General features: G+C 40.0%; 2 protein-coding genes across 12 annotated transcripts in view; both read left to right on the top strand.

The window, feature by feature from the left end:
* Window positions 1-1,114: 1,114 nt before the first annotated feature.
* On the top strand, window positions 1,115-17,541 carry kcnj14 (potassium inwardly rectifying channel subfamily J member 14). 4 transcript variants are annotated; one of them, XM_086311634.1, is made up of 7 exons: window positions 1,115-1,275; window positions 9,399-9,507; window positions 9,656-10,146; window positions 10,428-10,540; window positions 11,074-12,871; window positions 13,801-14,118; window positions 15,168-17,541. In XM_086311634.1, exons 5-7 carry the CDS (start codon window positions 11,810-11,812, stop codon window positions 15,396-15,398), a joined length of 1,611 nt encoding a protein of 536 aa, XP_086167760.1. In that variant the 5' UTR covers window positions 1,115-1,275; window positions 9,399-9,507; window positions 9,656-10,146; window positions 10,428-10,540; window positions 11,074-11,809; the 3' UTR covers window positions 15,399-17,541. The 4 variants fall into 4 exon arrangements, with proteins under 4 accessions (XP_086167760.1, XP_086167759.1, XP_086167758.1 ...); XM_086311633.1 differs by having other exon boundaries at window positions 10,428-12,871; XM_086311632.1 differs by having other exon boundaries at window positions 9,656-10,540.
* A 1,552-nt stretch (window positions 17,542-19,093) lies between these two features.
* Window positions 19,094-24,301, top strand: part of myh14 (myosin, heavy chain 14, non-muscle) — a 31,064-nt gene continuing 25,856 nt past the window's right edge. For 4 of the 8 annotated variants that reach the window (XM_086311626.1, XM_086311625.1, XM_086311623.1 and 1 more), the window contains exons 1-2: window positions 19,096-19,470; window positions 23,205-23,385. In XM_086311626.1, coding sequence (XP_086167752.1) covers window positions 23,218-23,385 — 168 coding nt within the window. In that variant the 5' untranslated portion in view covers window positions 19,096-19,470; window positions 23,205-23,217. Of the gene's footprint in view, window positions 19,471-23,204; window positions 23,386-24,301 lie in introns of all 8 variants that reach the window. The other 4 variants (XM_086311629.1, XM_086311628.1, XM_086311630.1 and 1 more) reach the window with 3 other exon arrangements.

Here is a 24,301-nt window from a genome sequence, read left to right as displayed (position 1 = left end):
CCCCCTCCTCCCGGAGAGTTTTCCATGGGTCAATTACGGTTACAACAGTGTTTTTACACCAGCGCTTATCCTATTTTTAAAAAGACACACTCTGTAGACACACTTTGTACATACAACATGTATAATACATTGACTAAACATTTTCACTTGTCAGGACATTTTGATTTTCCACTGCATATACTTGTCGAGACAGCTTCAGCAGTGGCCGTGTGAGGCAGATAAATGAACACCATTAGGTTTAAAACATCCAAAGGTGTATGGGCTCACGTTGGTTGGATGCAGTTGATTGTTCTGGCTGTTGCCCCAAAATCTGATCCCCGTTTCCATAGAATGACTGAGCTTATGACATGGGTCACTTCTTGGCCTCCTTAACTGAGATTAAATCAGATTAGTAAAGGCAAACGCACAAACACACACTCACACACATGCACGGACGCACACAAACTAGTTAACTCAATACTCCGGTTACATAGTCACTGTCTGATGCTCTCTGTCTGTCCCTACAATTTACTTTCAGATATTTATTTTTGATTTTTTTTTTGTAATGTTTAAAATTAAAGACAGAAGACACTTTTAATGCAAGCCAAAATGTAAAAAATATATATAACATAAAAATAATCAGTATAACCATAAAAAATAATACTTTGTTCTTTGTAATAATCTAAAAATGATCACATTTTCTACTTAAATTATTGTAAATTTAACTTAAAATACAAGTCTCCTACACACAAAAAGCCAAAAAGAGGGATTACAAATAGATTGTTTTATTTTTAGTTTATTTTATCAGGATCCCATCGGCTACAGCAGAGCAGCAACTTATGGCATGGATCACTTCTTGGCCTCCTTATAAGGTTAAATGAGCTGAGTTTATTATTTAAAAAAAAAAGAATAATAACTTCCTTGTTTAACTAGCTATTCGTGTAATAATAAAAACACTAAAAATAACTTGAATGTAAAAAATAATCGGTGTTTGGGTTCTATATGTTGGGATATTACCCATATAAACTGTAATTCTGAGGCTGGTGTGACAAGGTCACTCCGGCATTCCGGCGAGGCGCGTGCTCGTGTCTAGTTGGGAGCGCACAGCACGGCAGGGTGGACGCGCACAACAGCGACCTGAGGGCTCGCGGACAGAGCGCCAGCACGGGTCAGCTCGCGCAGCGGCTATTAATCATTAAAAAAAATAACCAAACAGCGGCTGGTTTAATAAGGAAACAACCCGAAGCACCAAACTGACGTGGCGCTGGTTTCATGGGAGGACGCTGTCAGCAGAGGGTAAGTGCTGATTGAATTTTGCTTTTCCTTAAATTTTGCTGATTGAAGGAAGTTCGCAGACACTAATTATGATTACAAACAGCCTGTAATTTTAGTTGTCGATATTTATATTATTTCGTACTGTAATACTCTGAAAACCCTCACATTTCTGCACCTTTAAATATCTGTGTCAGGTTTAAACCACTGTGTGATGTTTTATAGTCAAATCTCGAATTTAAATTTATTTTCACCTTAATTCACAATGTGCAGAACTGGAGGATTACTGGAGGAATAAATAAAGAAGCCAATGTTTTGTTTTGTTTTTTAAGAAAAACGAACAATGTCAGAGAGATAAGTTTGCCTTGAGCACCCAAACTTTAATCCTTTTCTGCCTTTGTGAGTCATAACCTGATAGGAAACACATCTGTATTTTTTTAAGGCTTTGAAATGAGGCAATACTTAACAACAAACGAGTACAAATGTGAAACACATGCAGCCTCCATCATTTCCAACCAGGTTTATTTTCTGGCAGCACTGGTAGGTACAGCAACGTTAAAGTGACATGGCATGGATCAGGATTTTTGAGGGTGGCACGTGGTCGGACCGCAGGTTGGACCAAAGTAAGGGATTATGAGATAACATTTTCTTCACCAGCCGATTAAATTTTTAAACAGCATTAAAGACCTTTAGGTGACTGTAAAGGAAACTAAGACAACTGATCAGTGCATAAATAGCACTGAAAGTTGGCATTTTGTTTCTTATAGTGAAAAGATATTGACGGATAGATACGTCAGCAACATCCATAAAGTTGGGAGAAATGAAAGTTACAGGGGAGAGAAAAAGGAAACAATCAGATGTTAATGTGGCTCAGTATTTCTCCCCATCATGGGTCAAGCTCCAACCCTGTGCTCACCTCACACAATGCAGCTTGACGGTATATTTAGGTAGAACCTCCTTGTTGGTAATTTCACACACACACACACACACACACACACACACACACACACACACACACACACACACACCTGTTTACAGATGTTACGTTTTGATTCCTTTTGTAGATTACAGCATATCACCAGTTATCAAAAATAAGAATTAATTAATTAATGTCAGCAGGATGATTCACTAAAAATATTAAAATATGTATTTGATGCTATTTCTGACATTTTTGATAAAGCTTCTCTTCCTGTTTTCTGCATTTATGTCACAATATTATCGTTGTTTGTTGCCTTATCTAAAAGTATCCTGTAATTTTACTCTCCTGTTCTTAATCGTTGTATTAGTCTTAGAGGTTCTTGAAATTGAACTAGCACTGGCATGTTGCTGGGGTGCATGTTATGATTGTCGGTTGGAGGAGATGGAGGTAGGAGATGGTGTTGCACATTATCCGATAGCTGAAGAGGATTATTTTTAGTTTATAAGAATAAACAATAACGATTTTAAGCTGCAGTTTGACTCTTCATTCATATAATGTATGTATCCTACACGTTGACTGTAGTACAGGGAGTGCAGAATTATTAGGCAAATGAGTATTTTGTCCACATCATCCTCTTCATGCATGTTGTCTTACTCCAAGCTGTATAGGCTCGAAAGCCTACTACCAATTAAGCATATTAGGTGATGTGCATCTCTGTAATGAGAAGGGGTGTGGTCTAATGACATCAACACCCTATATCAGGTGTGCATAATTATTAGGCAACGTCCTTTCCTTTGGCAAAATGGGTCAAAAGAAGGACTTGACAGGCTCAGAAAAGTCAAAAATAGTGAGATATCTTGCAGAGGGATGCAGCAGTCTCAAAATTGCAAAGCTTCTGAAGCGTGATCATCGAACAATCAAGAGTTTCATTCAAAATAGTCAACAGGGTCGCAAGAAGCGTGTGGAAAAACCAAGGCGCAAAATAACTGCCCATGAACTGAGAAAAGTCAAGCGTGCAGCTGCCAAGATGCCACTTGCCACCAGTTTGGCCATATTTCAGAGCTGCAACATCACTGGAGTGCCCAAAAGCACAAGGTGTGCAATACTCAGAGACATGGCCAAGGTAAGAAAGGCTGAAAGATGACCACCACTGAACAAGACACACAAGCTGAAACATCAAGACTGGGCCAAGAAATATCTCAAGACTGGTTTTTCTAAGGTTTTATGGACTGATGAAATGAGAGTGAGTCTTGATGGGCCAGATGGATGGGCCCGTGGCTGCATTGGTAAAGGCAGAGAGCTCCAGTCCGACTCAGACGCCAGCAAGGTGGAGGTGGAGTACTGGTTTGGGCTGGTATCATCAAAGATGAGCTTGTGGGGCCTTTTCGGGTTGAGGATGGAGTCAAGCTCAACTCCCAGTCCTACTGCCAGTTTCTGGAAGACACCTTCTTCAAGCAGTGGTACAGGAAGAAGTCTGCATCCTTCAAGAAAAACATGATTTTCATGCAGGACAATGCTCCATCACACACTAAAACTAAAAACAAACTAAAAACTACTTCCAACAACATTCAGCTTTGATATTAATGAGTTTTTTGGGTTCATTGAGAACATGGTTGTTGTTCAATAATAAAATTATTCCTCAAAAATACAACTTGCCTGATAATTCTGCACTCCCTGTATAGTGTCGCCTTTACTGCATATGGCCTCACTGAATCGTTGTTTGTGCTTTGAACAGATCAGTTAAAGCTCTGCATATTCATTGGATGCCGGGGTATGTCTGCACGTGTGGGGTCATGTGTATTAGCGGTGGCAGGGTACAACACCATTTTTAGATTTCTCTCCAGTATGGGGCAGTCATTTTTTTGTTTTAATATAATATGTATAAGATAAAATGGGGGATTAGAAGCAGTGTGAACATACTGATGTTGGTTCTAACATTATCGGTCCTGTCTGCATGCTTTTCAGCCTTCTGAGTATTTTCTTAATTAGAAAAGTGCTGTGTTGCGTTTTAACCACCACATTGCTTTATGCGCTGTCTTAACTCTGAGATTAACATTTGGTTGTCATCACACAATGACCTCTGTCACAGCGAACAGCTGAGCGAGGACCGGAAGCAGTAAATTTTCAATTAGATGGAATAAGGCTGAATGCCAGGATGATCACATGCTTGTGCTTATGATCAGATGCTGCTGTAGCAGGGTGTGTGCACATTGGCTGGCAGAAAATTGGTAACTACTTCACCCTAGCTGTGCACAGTAAAACATCTCTTTTACTGGAAAACAATGTTCCAAATTTTAAGGGTCTTTTTCTCCTGACATACATTTAAAAATTCATTAGCTCCAGCTGAAATGTTAGCAGTCTGGCTGCACTGCAGGTAAGGTAGGATCCAGGAAAAAGTATGAACTCCTATGTCCCCTGTTAAAACTGTTTACTATGAGTCAAGCAGTGATCTTACTTAAAGGTTAATATGGGCTGGGGTCCCATAGTGTATATTCAGAGCACGGTTACTCTTGGGGATCATTAGGAAATGTTCAGCCTCACGTCTTTCTCCATCAGTGTAAACATGAATCAGACAACACAGTAACACCACCTGTCCAATGTTCTCTATGCTCCCCTTATTCTGCTGAAATGCATTTGATCCATTTGTTTTTAAGGAGATGTTTACTTGAAAAAGCTCAAGTTAAAACTGAACTGTGGAGCAAGCTTATTTAATTTCAGTTTAATATCATAATAAATTCATGGCTAGTTAATGCAAAGTTATAGCATCGTGTATTAAAGCCATGTTAACTATTTCATATATTTTGCTTCTCTCTTTCTCTTGCATCTTTGGCACAAATATATACTAACAGACTTGTCCTATGAGTAGCTGTTTGTTTTGCACGCACACATTCAAAGCAGACAGTTATATTTTATATACAGTCTGTCAAATCATTTTTACTAAAAATCTCCCCATAGATGACCTTTTTTATTCCAAAATAGCATTTCTGTAGGGTTTTTTTTTCTGCAGAGAAGGAATTTCCATTCTCTCAAAGAAGTTTTTGTCATAGAAATAACTGCATTTAAATAACACAAATAACAAGAAACTGCAAAGATATCTGTAAGATTAATTCTTGTACATGCTGAATTTTCCCTTTCCTGTTGCTGATGACCACTTATGACCACAGGGCACCCCCTCATTATAAATCCAGGTTTAATCCCAGTTCTTTCTCAATTATAATATTACTTAATATTCTGATGTAACTGTTACTGTTTGGTAATGTGAACACCTGCCAGCTGTAGCTATTGTAACATAAATTATTGATTAGATCTGGAAAAAAGGTCACAGCAGTGTTGTGCATTTACGTACTTATATTTTCAGGCTTTGCTTATAGATTTTCTGGAGAAATTTCTTTGTGCATATAGAACATGATTAAAATCTGCCTTGCATTGTGAGGTTTCATATATAAATTAAGCCTAAATAAAAGACATGGAGAGAAAATGGCTTGACAATGAGCCAAGGGATGTTGCGAGAGAGGGACAAAGACCCAATCCGTGTCCTGGTTTCTGACCTCCATTGATCAATATGACTTATTGATGTCCCTCTATATTACTGTGGCTTCACAATGTAGAGGCTCACTAGGTTCTGTGTTGTATGCTGTATTCACAATGGTGATAAAACCTAAATACCTTAAAGACCAAAAATTTCTGGCTCATTGTTTTCTTGAAGAAAAAAGGAAATAGGGCGGCTCAGCCGTGTACCAGAAGAGGCAAAAATACTTATGGTACTGCAACGTGAAGTTTATTCAATACATCTTTCAATGACAGTCGAATCATATCCTTTGCAAATCTAATCTGGCCACATAACACTTTAATATGCCAAGATAATCTGGATAGAACGGGGACAGGGGAGGTGCCAGAGACCGGCAAAATAAATCATGAGAGACCTGGTGTGAAAGAAAGCACAGAAAAGTAGGTGGTGAGAGTGGATTAGTGTGGTCCTGCACGGGAACGATAAATGCAATCATTAAAGCACCTGTTCTGTCAAGTCAGTGGGTTAATGTTGAGATCAAAGCTATTCCAAGCACTAACAACCTGTGGATATGCTCAAAATGTCATTATTAACAGTCTAACACTCCCTAGATTATAAAGGACATTATTACGAAAGTTGTTGGGTTATCATTTTGATGCTACAGTTACATATGCTGGTATTTCTGTAAGGTTTCTCTTTGTTTGCTTAATTAAAAAAGTTAATATCACAGGAGAATTTAAAAAAATATATCTATATTGTATTTATTGTTACAACAAATGGCTCAGCACAACACAACACCTGGTCTGTATGAATCAAACCAAGCAGTGACAGATGTGATCAGCAGTGACCTTGTTGTAAACAGGCACCAAAGGTTTGCAGTCGCTGATGAGATTTCAAACCACCGAAATGACTCAAGAGTTAGCAAAGCAAAAACCTTTCCCTTGAATGCAACAAGCAAGTCAAATATACCAGCGGAAAGACTTTCCAAGACATAAAAATGTTTTTCTTTACAGTATATGGAAGGACATCATAACACCCATTCGAGCAGGCTTTAACAATTTTTGATATCCTGGAAGTAGAGATGAAGGGTCCATTTTCAAAGACATTCCCAGTTTTCTTTCCATACTCCATGTCTATCCAATAGGATAACAGTTTTGTACAGTTACACAGTTTTTTATTTTTTATGTTCTTCTTCACTGATGTCTACTCCGAATGGCTTTTTGGATTTGTTTGGTCAAAGGACTGACAGAGATGATTAGTCTGATCACGTTGCCCAGCTGCAGGGCTGCAGATGAAATGCTTCTCTGGAAGCAACAACTTCACACATGTAATTTTCCCACATAGCCCTCCATGAATGCTCTTGTATGAGGAATCATTTGAGATATTTGGCACCTCAACACGATAAGGTTAGGCAACACAACGATACATACACTCTCATATCAGCCACATGCACGCCTCTCTCATCGCCTACTCCAGTGGCTGTTGCGAGTCATCAAATGACAAGTCAGCCCAGAGATAGCCGATGTGAGAACTTGTTCTTTGGTTGGCACGAGTTACAGTAGAAGTATGAAGGTCAGGACTGCCTACTGGGTTATTTCTTTATTAAGTAAACACTGGGCAGCATAAGCATGTAAATCGTAAATCACATTATCATAATGTTAGTGTGCAGTTTGGTGTAAAATTTGACCATAAAAGACTTTAGGGTTCATTTTGATTTCAGTCTGGCGTTCGAACAATTTCCACAGTGTTGCAGTCACATGTTATATATCAGTTTCTACATGAGGATGTGCCAGGAGCATAAAGACGCATTTGGATGCAGCTCTCAAAGCAGGATGATACTCATACTGACACATACTGTCATATTAGTATATTTGGTGTCCCTCTGTTGTTCCTTTGTACTTTCAGTGGAAGTTTTCTGTATTGCACCAGATTATTACCTTTTAACATAAATGCTAATGTGCATTTATAATTGTTGTTGTAGCTGGCATCGTGTTGGAAATGAGGTGAATATTTCTCAGTGGGGATGATTGTGCTGCAGGAGTGATTACTTCTCCTGCATTAATTCTGAAAGTGGACTACATGTAGCTTGTAGTGAGTTTTTCAAGGCTGCAGATAGATGTCTAACAATTGCAGTAAACTAGCTATGTGAACTTTGTCTTGTCTATTTGATCTGTATTTTCATCTTCAGGTGCTGTTACCAGTAGGTTACAAAAACAATAATATCATTGCTGAACATTGATGAATTAAGTGTTATTATGAACTTAATGACTTCTTTCTTTATTCCTGCTTTTTTAAATAAATGTCACATTCTGCAGTATAGCTCACCCTATTAAACTGGAGCCACTGCTCTTTATATTCAAGCATCACAAGAGTAAATCATGGTATCAGAGCTCCATCAATGGTACTGACTTATTTTTAATTGCTTATGCACAGCTTTTTGCATACTAATATAGACTCATCTGCCACTTCATTAGTTACACCTTGCTAATTCTGAGTTGGATCCCTTTTGCCTTCAGATCTGCTTTAATTCTTCGTGGCATAAATTCAACAAGATGCTAGAAACATTATTAGAGATTTAGCTTCATATGGACATGTCAGCATCACACAGTTGCTGCAGATTTGATGGCCGCTTATTAATGATGTGAATAAGAAGATGGTTACACTGTTTCAATAAAGTGATGCTTATGATCAGCAACCAGACTAATCTAGACTGTGGCAATTAAATGGTTCTCATTTGGTTCCAAGTGTGCCAGGAAAATATCCCTCACACCATTTACATCACCAAGCAACCTGAGTTGCTGACATAAGGCAAGATAGATGCATGGTTCATGTTGTTTATGCTAACTTGTGACCCTACCATCTGAATATCGCAGCAGAAATTAAGACTCACCAGAGCAGGCAGCATTTTTCCAATCTTGCAAATGGAAGTTGCCTGATTTTGGTGAGGATATATGAACCGTAGCCTCAGTTTCCTGTTCTTTGCTGACAGCATCCAGTTTGGTCCTCTGCCACTATACCCAATCTGCTTCAAGATTTGACGTGCTGTGCATGCTCTTCTGCATACTGTGGTCATAACAAGTGGTTATTTAGTTATTTTAAGTCTGGCTATTCTTCTCTGACCTTGGGTATTAACAGTGAATTTTCACCCAGAGAAATGCTGCTCGCTGGTTAGTTTCTCTTTTTCTGGACATTTTCTGTAAATCTTTGAGATGACTGGAAAATTCCAGCAAATCAGCAGTTTCTGAAATGCTCACCAGCCGATCTGACACCAACAACCATGTCACATTCAAAGTCACTTAAATCACCTTTCTTCCCCATTCTGATACTCGGTTTGAACATCAGCAGCTCATCTCAATCCTGTCCACAAGCCTAAAAGCATTCAGTTACTACCATGTGATTGGCTAATTAGAAAACTCAAGTCATAGTTTAAAGTTAGGCTGAGAATTTCCAGTGGGTTGACATTTGTTAGATGCAATTACTTAGTATATTCTACCATTTCTTTCTATAACACAAGTAGCTATTTGCAAGACTTCAGATGATTAGCAGATAGGCCTCTCAGTTGCCTCTGTAAGTATAAATAAGTGAGCTACTTCTTGTGTTGTGTTTTTTACATTTTTTAATGGTGGATACATTTTAATGGTCGCTGCAAATATTGCTGCATAACATGCGGATATAAACATGCATTTTTCTCTTTGTTTCTCTTCTCTTTTTCTCTGATAGGTACATCTGGGTCAAGCTACAAGAAGGTCTGATTTTTCATCTTAACACTATCCACAAAAAAGCAACCAATGAACTGCATTTGATAAACCAGAGGGATACACTAACAAAGGTAAGTGTCTGATCGACAAACAAGATTTTAGCAGTTTAGCTTCTCATTGCCTTTTGACTTGGCAACATGATAATTTAAACTAGTGCTGATACTTCCTTCACATTTATATTCTCCTTTCTGTTTGTTTCTTAAAAATTTCTTTTTTAAGTCTGCAGTGGGTTAGGCGTGATGATCCAAACATAAAGGGATACAGAACAGTCACCGAAACCTCAATAAGGGAAACGGAATAAGAAGCAGACTCTTTCATTTCCTTCTTCTGTGACTCTTCCCTTCCCTCAGATCAACAAAGCTCAGTGCTCTCACTGAACATGTGTCAAAAAAGGAGGCCAACACTCAAGCAAAGATGAACCCCTATGTTACTTCTCACTTCAGGAGGGATCTCTTCCCCCATTTTCATTTGTTGTAGACTTTTTGTTTACCCTGCTTTTACTGGTTGGATGCAATGACTTGCTCTGTATTTGGAAAGTTATAGCAACAGCTCTTGCTTCTTGCTTTGCTGTTCTCTCTGTACCTTCAGCAGTGCACGGTTATGGTTGAGTAACTGATTTTGTTCACTGGTTACTAAATGATTATGGGTTGCATGATCTTTACACTCTGTCAGGATTCAGTTGTAAGGGTCTCTGGGAATGATTGGGCAAGGTAAATGATAATATTACAAGCACATCCTTTTCATTATCAGATGTATTTGCATGTTTTTCTTGCTTAACTTAAGCCTTTAGTAATCATTTCGATATATTGATGATTTTGTATACTTTTGCATGCTCATTAGTTGATAACTTGTGGTTCACTTTAAAGATTCTCTAGCATGCTGATGTTTTTTGTTTTTGTTTTTTTTTCCTTTTTTTTAATATCTGCAAATAACTTTTTATTTGAGGAACCTCTTTGATGCTCAAATAGCCTTCGTGATCTGGTTCAAACAGGGATGCCAAGTAAGAGTCTACAAGGCACAAAAACTGTTACAGCCTCCTGCTTAGACATACACCTGACCTGTGAACTCTGGAGCTTGACCTCTGCAGAAAACAGATCAAATCAGGTGATTGCTGTTCTCAACTTTTGACTCTTTATAAATCTTCCACGTAAAGCTAAGTAAGTTTAGAGATAGTCAAAATAATCATCCTCTGTTGTTTTCTTCATTTTTTCTAATCTGTTGTCAGGCGTAGGTGATTTCTCAGCCCTAACGCTGAGCTGTGTTGAGGTATATCTTTGTTGTGGCTGTAAATGTAGTTATTGGCCAATATTATCCAGGAGGCAGTGCACAAAATACTTCTTTGAGAATCTGACAATGGCCATTAAACAGTTTTGCAGACACTTAAAAAGAACATGTGAAATTGTAAAGGCAGTGACATGATTGGAAAAGAAATGGCAAACAAATCATGTTTTTTTTTTTCAGTTGGGTCCCTGGTGTTGGGAACAAAAGTTGTATTTCCTTTATCTGTGAAAAAAAAGTGATGAGAATAGCTTAAGCCAGCCGAATCAAGATATCTTGGCAATGAATTATGAATGATAAATAATAACAGTAGAGATTTGATGGTTTTGTATTGTCTTTTTCCTCATGCCCTTCTCAAGTGGTTGTGAAAGTGGAGAGAAGTTTGATCGTAAGAATTGGCATGTTTCTTTCTTGTTTCAACTGCATGTTGGAAGTTATCATACTGTTTGACCTGAATTTGGCTTTGTGTTCTCTGCGTACGTTGTATATCATCATATTTCTATCCCATTGTCTTGCTCCATTGCATTATCAGCTTATATTTTTTGAAGTGTTTATCAAATGAGTCCTGCTCAAGCAAAAAACCACAAGACTATCCTTTTAGTGTTTTCAACTATATAGAACCAATCCTGCATGTTTTTCTGATGTATGTCAAAGTTAGCCCAGCTCTACCACTCCTTGTCAAATGAAATTTTGCAGATCACAGAGTTGGACTCTTTGGGCTGCTATTGAAGTCATTCTTTTCAGCTCACCTCCTTTCACTAAAGTGACTGTGATTTAAGGTCATTGGTTGTTACTGAACTCACACTACAAGAAAGCCCATTAGCTTGCTGGGAATCCATTACTGAAAGGACTGACTGTACGGAGTAACAGAATAAAAAGTTGTGGAAGAGACACTGAAGAAAGTGATTGACCAATGGCCTTGGAGGGTGTTATCCTCTGGTTACCATTGGGCGCCATGGACCTACAATTATCTCTGTATTAAAAGAGACTGACTGTGACATTAACACCACACATAATTTCACTGACGGTATCGAGGTGCTTATTCATTACATCGATAAACAAGGCACACTTATAAATACAGAGAACTCATAGCAGATGATGGGGGCAGCACGTGTAAAACGACGCTTCAGTGCTGTGGTGGATGGGCCAGTGGAGGAGGAGGAGGTCATGAGGCTAGCACAGAGTGCTGCAGATACATCTGGCGGAGGGGGGAGCCCAGCGGGGTCAGGGACCCCAACCAGCCCCTCTCCGACCCATGCCCTCAATGGCAAAGCTCTGCCTCTTCAAAGCAACACCAACAATGCCCGGAGGCATGGTGCCATTGGAGAGTCAGCTGGAGGAGATGCAGAAGGAGAAGGTGGGTTGAGAGGAGGAAGAATGTGTTCAGGGCTCAAGAGTGGAAGAGGCAGTAGTGTAGGAGGGAGAGGGGAAGGCCGTTCTTCATCAGATCAGGATTCACTCTCTTCCCCCTCCACTACCAGCCGCCGGCGCAATAGGCGCTCAACCCGCCGGCCCCGACAACGCTTTGTGGGCAAGGACGGACGCTGCAACGTCACCTTTGTCAACATGAGCGAGAGGGGCCAGCGGTACCTCAGTGACCTCTTTACCACTTGCGTGGACATCCGCTGGCGATGGATGCTGGTCATCTTCACTCTCTCCTTCGTTCTCTCCTGGCTGCTCTTTGGATTTGCCTTCTGGCTCATTGCCTCCGCACATGGAGACCTCTCCATTCGGCTTACCTCGAGCTCAAGTTCATCTCCGGGATCAGGAGATGCTGGCTCTGGAGGAGAGTCTGATAGAGAGGCAGTGGTTGAGGAGCCATGCTTCTTCCAGGTGAACAGCTTCATGGCAGCCTTTCTGTTCTCCTTGGAGACGCAGACATCCATCGGTTATGGCTTCAGAAGTGTGACCGAAGAATGTCCCCTGGCGGTGGTGGCGGTCGTTTTGCAGTGCATTGTGGGCTGCATAATTGACGCCTTCATCATCGGGGCAGTCATGGCAAAGATTGCCAAGCCCAAGAAGCGCAACGAGACCCTGGTGTTCTCCAACACTGCTGTTGTGGCGTTGAGAGATGGAAAACTCTGTATGATGTGGAGGGTCGGAAACCTACGCAAAAGCCACCTGGTAGAAGCACACGTCAGAGCACAACTACTAAAGGTAAGTGGAAAAAATACAAATAATCATACTGATGAAAAAAGAGGCCAGAAAACAACCCTGACATGAAAAAGGTCAAAGAAGTTATCTGGTGATTGTAACGGAGTCAAAGTCAGGAATGCACCAAATAATAGAGGTTGCTACTGTGATAGAGCAGTGGAGGGAAAAAAAGAGAAAGAGAGAGGGCTGAGACCATCTGGCCCGTATTCTGTGGACCGTAGTTAATGAGAGCTTGTTTTATTTTCCCTCAGGGGTTAGGAAGATTTACCATGGATTAACTTGCCCACAATTCTTTAACTAAGGACCATTGTCCTTCGTCATCTCATTTCCTCTTGTATACTGTATCACTGTGGGTTCTGTGATTGTTTTCTATGACTACTGAAGTTTACCCTAATGTTTGTCCTTATATCTGTAGTTTGCATGTGTGTTCCCTCAGGATTTTCTGTAGGATCAAAATCTGTAGCACATTTTGGCTGCAGTGTGGAGAATTTGATCTCTTTTAATAGCATGACCATATCAAAGTTTAGGCAGGGCAGATGGGATTAAGTTTGAGGATGAAGGGAATACAATTGTGAGTGCTAAAACTGGATATTGTTCAAAAGCAAGGTTGGGTGAGTGATAAGCCTATGGCTTGGCAAGGTGACTAAAGAAGTGCATAGTGAGATTCAGCTGAATATAATAACCAAATGCTAGACAATTCGGTCAGGGTAAGATTATTAATTTACAATGCTTTCATCAGATTACCTTTAGAAAATGTTAAGTGTTACCTTCAAGGTGATATCACGATGTAATTAATTAACCTTTGTTCCAATAATAAAAATCTTTCTGTTTTCTTTTTAATATTTCCTCAAAAGCCTTAATGAACTGAAATATCTAATGTGGGATGTGATATGGACCAAATAATGACTTTTACATTTCAAACCTGCTCCCAGTCAAGGGTGACACCAGAGGGAGAGTACCTCCCACTGGACAACGTGGACATCAACGTGGGGTTTGACACCGGCACTGACCGCATCTTCTTGGTCTCGCCTGTAACAATTGTCCATGAAATCAATGAAGAGTCGCCTTTCTTTGAGATGGACCAAAAAACGCTGGAGAACGACTCTGACCTGGAGGTGGTGGTCATACTTGAAGGCATGGTGGAGGCCACAGCCATGACCACGCAGTGCCGCAGCTCCTATCTGGCTACTGAAATCCTCTGGGGACACCGCTTTGAACCAGTGCTCTTTGAGAGGAAAGATGGCTACCAGGTGAAAACAGAAGTACAGACAGAAAACTCTTTTTTCCATTTAATCCTGACACAGCTTCCAGTCTTTAAATCTAAGACCATTTTACGTCATCACTGATGCATAGCCTTGACGTCATATATATTTTACCAGGTTTTTTGATAAAATAGGAGTGAAGCTGAGCAAACTAAATATAATTCAGTGTGTTTCTCCATTTATCATTTAGTAGCAAAGCCTCAGTGGTGCCAAAAAAAGAGTGGAGTTGATGTTTAAAACTTTGATAGTCTTTGATAATCAACTTAATCCTGTCTGAGCTGCTGATTGGGTAATAGTTAGTCAATCTGCAACATTTTGTGTTACCATTAATTGACAAGGCTATGAGTCATTCTCTTCCCTCAATTCTGCTGTTATATCTCAGATTGCATACTTTCGTGTTTACACTTGCTACTTTCAGCATGTTTACATTAACAAGCATAGCTACATGCAGGGAAATACCACCACCATGGTAATGTGTTCATAACAGTCAAGAAGTTATGTTTTCACTCTCAATAGTTGGCATGTGTTGACGTGTTGTTTGGTGTTAACGTGTGTTTCCTTGCTGTCTGCAAAGTAGAAGCTAGATATTTGGCCAAAGGCTTGACAACCTATGTGACAAAGCACGTGAAAATGCAGACCGAGAATCCCGACTGTGCACAGAAACAACCAAGAGATGATGCAATCCAGAACAGCCAGACTTCATCAGCCAGAAAGCATCAGAAATTTAGCATTACACAGATTTTAAAATTAAGCTTCAGCAAAAGTAAAACTCTATCAGCCCTAATTGTACATTACATAACATATGTATTGTTTTGCTCCTGGGAGAGAACAAAAGTCACTTTAAGATTGGATCTTGAAAGGCATCAGCATACAAAAATATGCCAAATCAAACATGCAGGTGAATAAGGAAGCACTCAGAAGTAGCGTCTTCTATTCAGCAATAAACATTCTTCAACTAAACATCAGCAGGGTTGTATTGTCATTTTGAGCCTTTTGAGCATTTAATTAAAAGTCACTGCTCTATGCTTTTTTTCCAGGTGGATTACTCATTTTTCCATCGGACCTATGAAATCCCGAACACACCTTCCTGCAGTGCTAAAGATCTGGCCGAGCAGAAATACATTCAGAGTTCACGGTCATCATTCTGTTATGAGAACGAAGTAGCTCTGCAGCTTGCCTCCCCCGACGGTGAGCTGGGTCAAAACCTTGAGTTTGCCTCCCCACCGACCCGGAGGCAATCCATGGCAGAACATCTCCACTACAACTGAACGGAAGGCAAAAAGACAGGAAACCGACTTCAGAGAATGAACTGATATGATGATGGGAGACAGAATAGTAGAGAGAGCCTTGAATAAACCAGTGTACAATAAAGGATAGGAAGAAACGCTATTTACAGAAGAGGAAGAAATATTTAGTGCGAACATTAGCAAGTTTGGTGTTACTCTTTTGGTGAGTTGGGTTTAGTACACTGACCTAGTTGTCTAATTGGTCCTGGCAATCTTTCAAAATCATTGAAAACTGCTAAGTCTCACATCTGGCCCATCACTACCACAGCACACAGTCTGACTCTAATACCTGACTGACAAGGGTATGCAACAGCGCCCCATGGTGGCTACCACATGTAATTGACCCTCAATTTTTATGACGGGAAGATTTTGACCTCTGTTGGAGGTAATGTTTCAGCTTCTGAGGAATGTATTCCACTAAGATGCTCACTTATCACTTTTGTTCTTTTATTTTCTTATGGTAAGTATGGATTATGCACTTTTTGACATCACGGACTTAGAATGTATTTGAGATAAGCCAAAGCAGAGCAACAGTAACATGGAGAAACAGCTTTAAACTAGCAGCGGTTTTGAGATGTTTGTTCCATGTAGATGTATTTTCTCTGTGTTGTTTGTTTTTTGGCTTTTTTCCATGTGTGATGCAAAGAAAAAGATGTTCACTGATTGTAAACTTTTCTTGATTTTAACATTTTGTGTTGAGTGGAATAGCATGATTGTAGGGTCTCAGACCACACAGGTGATCCAGATGTGATGATCGCCATGCATTGTTTTATGGCGCTACTATCAAAGTATGCTGTTATCTCTTATGTCTGTAAAAGCAGCCTCGCTATTGTTTTGGTGTGCTATTTTTGCATTATTGTACACTTTAACTGAGCTATAATACTGTAATCTTTTAAGTGTTGGTGGTGCAGACTGAATAGTGAATATAAGGCAATAGCATTGGAGACCTACACTCACTTTCCATTTCTACAATTCTGCAAGAAGTGACTGAAGATCCAACTGGAAACTACATCAGACTCCCAAAAAATTAAATCTGGGTTGTTGGGAGTTTTTTGGCTCATAAAATCATGTAATTTCCTTAGGTGGTAGGTGGTGCCTTCATAACAGAGCAGACATTTTGCAAATGTCCCTTCATCTGCATGATGTTGAAAATGTCCTTGAATTGTATTTTTTTATCATGTGCATTTGCAAGATGACCACTTTTAGTGTGCAGTATGTGCTAAGATGAAAAAAACTGAGAAATCCCCATATAAACATGCCGTGATGAATGAATCTTTTACCCGTAATATAATGTAAGCTATGTAATAGTTGCACTTTCTAGATATATTACAAAGCACCTGAGATATTTCTGTTTATTTTAACATTAATAATTAAGAGTAAATAATGCCACCTCAGTATGTAAGTGTTTGATTGCAGCATGTGTTGGCAAAGTGTGGGGGCCGCAATGCCGTGTTGAGTGTTGACCAGTAATCAGCCTGTCTGACGCACAACCTGGAAACTTGTTGTTTGCACTTTGCACTAATTATGGAGACTAATATCACTGATGAAACTTTATAAAAGCACAGTAGTGTTGCAGGAACAGCACAGGCTAACTTCAGTGCATCGATCGCAGTGTTCTGACTGATAACATATTATCTCTTATAAATAGTGTTAATGCTGTTCCATGTCTGTCTTCCCTTTCACTTCTCTATTATGGCTACCATTTTCTATTTATAGGCTGCACAGGAGGTCATGTCATTTTCTCCCTGCATCCACTTCCATGAAATGTAACTTGAACTTACAGCACCATCACTTTACTATGATGGGACTTTTTCAACACAGCAGAAAGAAATAGATGGATTGATTTGGATTCACTTTTCACAGTACAGTACATTTTATACATAGTGTAAAGCACAGAGTAGTATAATGTAATACCTCTTTTTTAAATAAATTAAGTGATATGAAATCGACAAAAGCTACTGTTCTAGGATTTGGGGGGATTTTCTGAGGAGAAATTTTTCTTTTCTTTTTTTTTGCTCCAGCAGACACTAGATATATAATTTCAGAGCTGCCTCAGGCACAAAGCACTTCCAGAAAAAAGAGAACAGTGTTATAGAAGAAATAAAACATGGGGATTCAATTGTGATTATTGGGTGTGTCCTTATTTATACTCCTTGCACTCTCTGTACTTCACCCAGTTAGCCTATGTTTTAAAAGGACATTCCACTGCAGCAATTTTACATGAATATCTTCCTTGTGTTGTACTTTCAGTGATTATTTCAGCCAATTACAGAAAATGTGACTAAACAGTTACTGAGTTATTTATAAAGGGGGAAAAAAAACTTTATGATGTAAGTGAAACTGTAGTAATCAAGTGTAATTTGATTAATATGTTTACCCCTTATTTTCTTATCAAAATTCAAATATTAAATGAAAATTATATCACTGCTGATGAATCAGACGTAGAAACACAGCCCGCGAAAAGAATTGTGTTCTGACTAAAAGGACACAGAGCAGGTGTGGCACGGGTGATAAATGTAACCAAGTCAACCAAATATGATTTTTTTTAGGGAATATAAACAAGGGTTTGATGCAAATCATTAATTCACTGCTGTTCAGCTTGTTTCCTTTTTTTTTCTTTTATTGAGCAAGCAGCACGGTGGGACAGTGGTTAGCGCTTTTGCCTCACAGCAAGAAGGTCCTGAGTTTGACTTCAATATTTGGCTGCTGACTTTCCGTGTGTCTCTGGGTGCTTTGGCTTCCCCCCACAGTCCATAGACATACAATTAGTGGAACTGAATTAACCGGTGACTCTAAATCACCCATAGGTGTAAACCTACCCCACCCAATGAACAAATGGGTGGGGTAAAAAAACAACAAAAAAAACATGCCAAGTTGAACAGAAAAAGAAAGTTTTCCTGCTTATGCTATGGTAATTCCTCGTGGGGCATTCTCTAAAGGTTCTCAGGAATTTTGTGACATGTAGGTCTGTATTAGAGAATAGAATAGAATAGAATAGAATAGAATAATCTTTTAATTATACCACAAGGGGAAATTTGGTTGTATCAGCAGCCAAAACACACTTATACAAACAGAACAGGACACAGAATAGAAGCACAATTTTTACATATTTACATCATGGACAGTAGTTACCAAAGCAGAGTACTGTACAGTACAGTATTATTGTTACAGTCACAAATACAAGGACTAGACTCTCTATTATTTTAATTTATTTTATTTTATTGACAAATTTAATATTATTTAATATATGCGTTACGTTTTGCGTGCAAACAAATATATAATTTTAAAGCAGAAGTTGAGATTTCATAGTTTCTCGCTATTACTCTGATATGATTGGTGTAAATATTTACTTATTTACTAACCGTGCTACTCTTGGAAATTTGGGGTGATCTGAATCAGGCACCTTGAATCAGATCTTTCCAAGAAACCCTGTATTGAGCTTGAAGGTGAAGTCAAACGATTCCGATCCCAGATCAGCGTCTGCAGACACTCGCTGCCAGTCAGTGGTAAACAAAGAGCGCGCAAATCCCCCTACTGTAGCGCGAGAGCGCCGCACGGCACCTGCTCCAGCGCTCCGATTTGCTGTTTGCCATGTCATTCAGAAGAAGCCCCGCCTCACGGCAGTTAGCATTGGTTAAAGGCGGAGACGTCTGCGCCGCTGTTGTCTCGATTCGTCAGCGCGAGCGCTTTATGACCGTTTTAGGGCGGAAAGCTCCCGTCGTATTCAAGAGGCGGGTCTACGGCTCGGTTCTAGATTTTGATTGGACTCGTTTCTCTCTAGACCTGTCTAAAACCCGTCTGCTCGTACTTGGTTGGTCCGCTAGCAGGAAGTCCTTCTCCGAGGCTGAAGCCGCCGAGTTGCCCTCAGTGCTCTCTGTCTATTTTATTCTCACCGAGGAGTGTGTGTTGCTCCACTGTGAGAGCAATGCAATGATAAAAGCCGCATATGCGGTACGCTACACACCTATCAGGCAGGAAAATAACCCAAGAAACAGCCTCATCCCGGTTCCCCTCACACCGCAGCCTTATCCACACCTCAAAGCGGAACCTGAAGGTAAGACATTTAATTGCCTTTACTCTAATCCAACTCGTAAATAGCCAGTGTAATATCCTCAACGTATCATTTTTTTAGTGGAGCTGGCTAACCTCGTATGGTTAGTCTAAATGCGGTGGCTTAACGCCTAAATGTGAAACAGCAGAGGGGCTGGGGGCATTTAATTTAGGATTGGTCTTTGTGCTAAAAAAGCCTTTCATCGAAATGACCTGAAGTCTGGCCAAGAAAAGCAATTATTCGACCTTATTTTTAACATTCCGACCCATATTACCAAAATCTGTTGGTCCATTGTGATTTTTGTGTGATAGTAATAATGGTAATGATGGTGCTATTAATATTATTATTGTTATAAATAATAATGATGATAGGAAAAAAGGCTGTTTTTGTGGCTGCCACATGCATGCCGTTCACAGTCATTTAAAGGCTGGGGCCCATATGGTTTTTCATGTCTTACGTTCAAGGTGTGGTTGTCTTCGTCAGGTTTTTTTTCCATTTGAGCTGAAGCTACGGTTTGAAAATGCAGGTTAGTTCACAGAGCTCCAGCTTCGCAGCTGGACTGCTCCTGCAGGCGCCGCACTGAAATTATTACAGCCTGTGGTTTTTTTTTTTTTTAAATAATAATGTCACCTTTTCCTCAACGTGTCCGCTTTAAGTGCGCAGATGCCACGGTATCGTCCCCGATGCTGTGTGCCACTTGGCATCAAAGCTGAAGAAAAGGCGTTTCCAGCTCCCCCACCCGTCACGCGCAAGCACCCACACAGTAATTACACGCGCACACACATACAGAGAAAAGAGGACCCCCGCAGTGAATGACCTCAGTTCAAACTCACAAGGTATTGTCTAAGGGCTGCTGCTCAGTGTTCAGGGTGTTGCTATGGAGGAGAGCAGTCAAGGTTTGGCAACTCCAGCTGCTGCAGGACGAGTTTGCTGCTTTAGTCCACGATGTACTGCGACATCCTGGGATACGACCGCCTGTGCAAGGAGTTTGCTCCAAGTTAATCGGTGGCATCGATGAGGCTCAGCAGCATCGTGCACTACAGTTACAGAGCTGACAATGCAAAGACCTGACTGATGATAGGGCTGATTGAAGAATAGCCTGTGGAAACAGGTTACATCTCATGCATTTTCTCTTCGTAGAGACATAATTCATATGTCAGATTGTTATTTCTAAGCCCAAAACGAACAATACACTCTGACTGCTAATAAGTTTTACCCCAACCCCGATAGAGCACATTTCTTTATGGCATTTAGAGGTATTAAATGCATATTAGTCAGCCACATGATTCACTCACATGACATGTTTGTACATTACTTCATCAATGCTGGCTGCAGTAAACCCATGTTTCTCTTCTCCTGGAAATAGTCTGTATATAGTCCCAGGCAAATAAAGTGTTTGTTGTTATATTTATTTAAAACTACATTACCCAGAAATATGAGAAAGTAGTAAGAAATAGACTTGGGGCTGAGTGGCACATGTGGGAAGTTTGAACTTAATAACAGTTGCACAGCTGTTTTATGTCACCCTGGGATCACATATTTTCCATACTGACTGTCTGGGTGGTGGCGACTCTTTTGTCAGCATGTTTACTCCACACCCACAGTTGTATTAAGGTTACAGGTATGGTAATCACAGGGCTGGGGACAGACGGGCCAAAAAAAGTGAGATGAATAGCAAGAATCAAGCTCGATGACATACCTGTTAAAGCATGGAGGATAGGCCTAAAGCTAACACACTCACCCTATACGACGGCACAAAAGCCTGTCTGGTCAGACTTGACTTGTTCAAAGGTAATCCCTTGTGCTTGTTTCAGAGGAACGTGTATTAGCTCATTCCTTCATAAAACTGAATTCTGTTAATTTCAATGACCTCACACAAAAAAAAAATCACCTGCATACTCACCATTTAGACCATCAGATGCCACAGATTTATATTAACATGACACTAATAGCTGAAGCTGGGATGCTAGAAAGATTAATCAAAAGGTTAATGTTATTTTAGGGAATCTAATTATCTGTTAACTAACAGATAATAAAACCATCTTGCTATCAGTGGTACAGTAAGTAGGTCCCAGGTTCAAACCCTGGCCCTTCTTGTCCAGTTAACAGGTTTTTCCCTTTGCTTACAATGATTTTCTCTGGGAAATCCAGTTTCTCCCATTATCAAAAAACCTGCTTAGTTAATGCTTCCTGTCTCAACCCAGATTAAGATTCTCTTTTGCAAGAAGGTCTTAATCTCAAGAGTTTCGCTTCCTGGTTCAATAGAAGATATGGAAAGTTTTAAAACACCTCTTGGCCTTTATTTGGGTAGATTAAAAAAAACATTATCTAAACCAACTTAAATATCAGTATCATGAGGACAAAAATGAAATGTGTGCATAGAATCACCAGGCAAATCTGCAAAAAAGTATAATTTTTTTTTAGCTGTTATAACAAATTTGCTTTACACATGAAACATCTGCAGTTTAAGACCAGGAGGAGACTGAAACCCAGTCCTGAGGGATACAAGCTCCTGCATTCCCAGTTCTATTCCCAGGCCTAGATAAATGGGAGGGTTGTATCAGGAAGGATATCCAGCATAACATCTGCGCTAAATCAAAAAGCCTGGATAACCATCTGCTGTGGTGACCCCTTGGCATTAGGGGAGCCACCTAAAGAACCTATACCTTACTCCACTCCGAGCATCTCTGCTGTTGACATAGATTTCAGTTCAGCATACTCTGAGCGCATTTTTGACATTTCAGTTTTTTTTCTAGATACATTTTTTTTGTTCTGTTAAAAGTCAGAAAGTATCATAATGTAATAATTTATAATAATGTACATTATCACGTCAGCAGCTCACAATATCAACTCAAAATGTCCTCACTTTACTTTCAGAGATTCAAAGAGATTAAAATAGCATCAAATATTCATTTTTGTTTTACTGATTGTTTCTCATTAAGTGATGAATAAAATAAATAAAGCAGTGGTAACAGCTGCCACACCTGCAACCGGGCTTTTCTGGTTGGCTTTATTGCCCCTCCTAGTATATTTCTTAGTTGTCTGAGTAGCTGAATCATTATGTTGTAGTACTGCAGTGATCCTGGCTATAGTTTGCCTTCATGTGTTAGATTAGCTGCCACTTTTAGACTGTCACCTCGTCTTCCACAGGACCCCAGCCCCTAAGGCGAATCAGCATTTTGGCACCACTGTGTCCAAGTCCTCAGTGAGAGGGCCTCTACAGTTTTATCTCTGCTGAGTCCAGTGGGCTCTAGTGCCTTATCTATTTCAAGTTAACAATAGATCCAGTCCATTTTGATCTCCTCTTCTTACTGCTTTCCCACCCTTTTCCCTTCCCATCCTTCCCCCTCTTCACTGTCATGTCAGTTTACTCAGTGGATTGATGTATCTCGCTGTTCCTCCACCCCTCCAGCTCTCCACCCAGCCATCTCTCTGTCTTTCTTTCATTCCTGTCTTCTCCTTGATTTGCTGTGTCTTTCAATTAGGCCATCGCTGGCCAAAACTCGGCTGGATATGGCTTGCGTGCTACTATTGCTCTTCCTATATATGTGGGTGCGTGGTTGGTTGCACATCAAGTGTGAGATGTCTTGGCACAGAATCACATTAGTATCACAGTACGACAGTCCTTTATATCCTCTGCAGAGCTCCAGTTTGTAGGCCTGTGGCAAGAAGTGGCTCAACAGGGAATGACTTTTTGTTGCGCCCTTTTTTTCATGTCTAATTCTCTCCTTACCTAGTGCCAGAAGTACCATGTCCAGGCCAACGGGGGGCGGTGCCAACGATGTCACCCGCTTCCTGTCATCGGGCACAGCGCCAGGGTCTCCCAACTCCAACAACTCTATGTTCTCTGCTGCCAGCCAGGCTGACTGGGCAGCTAAGAGGCTGGTGTGGGTGCCCTCAGAGAAACAAGGCTTCGAGGTGAGCTGCCATGACATGCGGTGCACGAGCACAAACATTTCAAATGCAGGATGTTAACACAATAGACAAGTTTCACTTGTTTTCTCATTCCTTCCTTCCACTGTCTGAGTTTGTTAATCCCCTGGTGAATTATTGGCCCTGAGTGTGTGCCCTTAGTTAAAGGTGTGTCAGACAGGTCAGGCACAGACATGGGCTGTGTGTGTGTGTGTGTCACATTTTTTATGTTTGAGGAGGTTTTTGTTACTATAGCAGTGCTCTATTTTTTCATCTTGTTGGATTATTTACTTTTGATTTGTGATGGTTAAGGTCTAAGTCATCAGCAGCGATTACCTCTACCTCTATTACCTCTAAGCATGCACGTCAGCTTGATAAGACCTCAGAGGGTTAAGTGTAGTTAGTATCACAGGCACAGTCTTACAATTTAATATTTTTGATTACGTTATTTACTTTTGTCATTTAAATTGTTTTACTTCCACTTAGTTTCCAGTTGTGATTTGCTCATTTCAGTTTGGCCTTTAGTCTTTAAAAATATTTAGTTTCATTTTCTTTACAATTTAAATGTGGGTGTATCCATCATGGACAAGTTTTCACAAGCTCAGAAAAGATATTACAGTAAAAAGAAAAAAACTTGATGTCATTTAGACATTCCAGTAAAAAGAACAAACAAAAGCGTCACCATGCTTGTTGTGCTGAAACATTTAACCACATTGATCCGTACTAAAACTAAGCACATGTCTCAGTTCAAAATTTATCTTTATTTCATTTATCTAAAATGTTTTTCACACCTTATTTGGTTAACTGTAACAGCCTTGATCATGAGGCCCTCATGTTATTTGTCTCACTTCACCTTGCTACTTGTCTAATGCTCATGACAAGTTTGCAGTGTGCATGTTGAAGGAAGTGACATAAGAATTTG

The sequence above is a fragment of the Aulonocara sp. 'chitande type north' Nkhata Bay genome, linkage group LG11, assembly GCF_057382095.1.
Source record: "Aulonocara sp. 'chitande type north' Nkhata Bay isolate Kocher_YH1m ecotype deep benthic linkage group LG11, A_spYH_male_GT1.1, whole genome shotgun sequence".
Lineage (NCBI taxonomy): Eukaryota > Metazoa > Chordata > Actinopteri > Cichliformes > Cichlidae > Aulonocara > Aulonocara sp. 'chitande type north' Nkhata Bay.
This window is presented reverse-complemented; position numbering and strand designations above follow the sequence as displayed.

Excerpts from the sequence above, each read along its gene's own strand:
- kcnj14 (XM_086311634.1), top strand. The coding sequence starts at position 11,810 with ATGATGGGGGCAGCACGTGTAAAACGACGCTTCAGTGCTGTGGTGGAT. Across the intron at positions 12,872-13,800 it reads TCAGAGCACAACTACTAAAG|TCAAGGGTGACACCAGAGGG; the intron begins GTAAGTGGAAAA and ends ACCTGCTCCCAG. Across the intron at positions 14,119-15,167 it reads AGAGGAAAGATGGCTACCAG|GTGGATTACTCATTTTTCCA; the intron begins GTGAAAACAGAA and ends CTTTTTTTCCAG.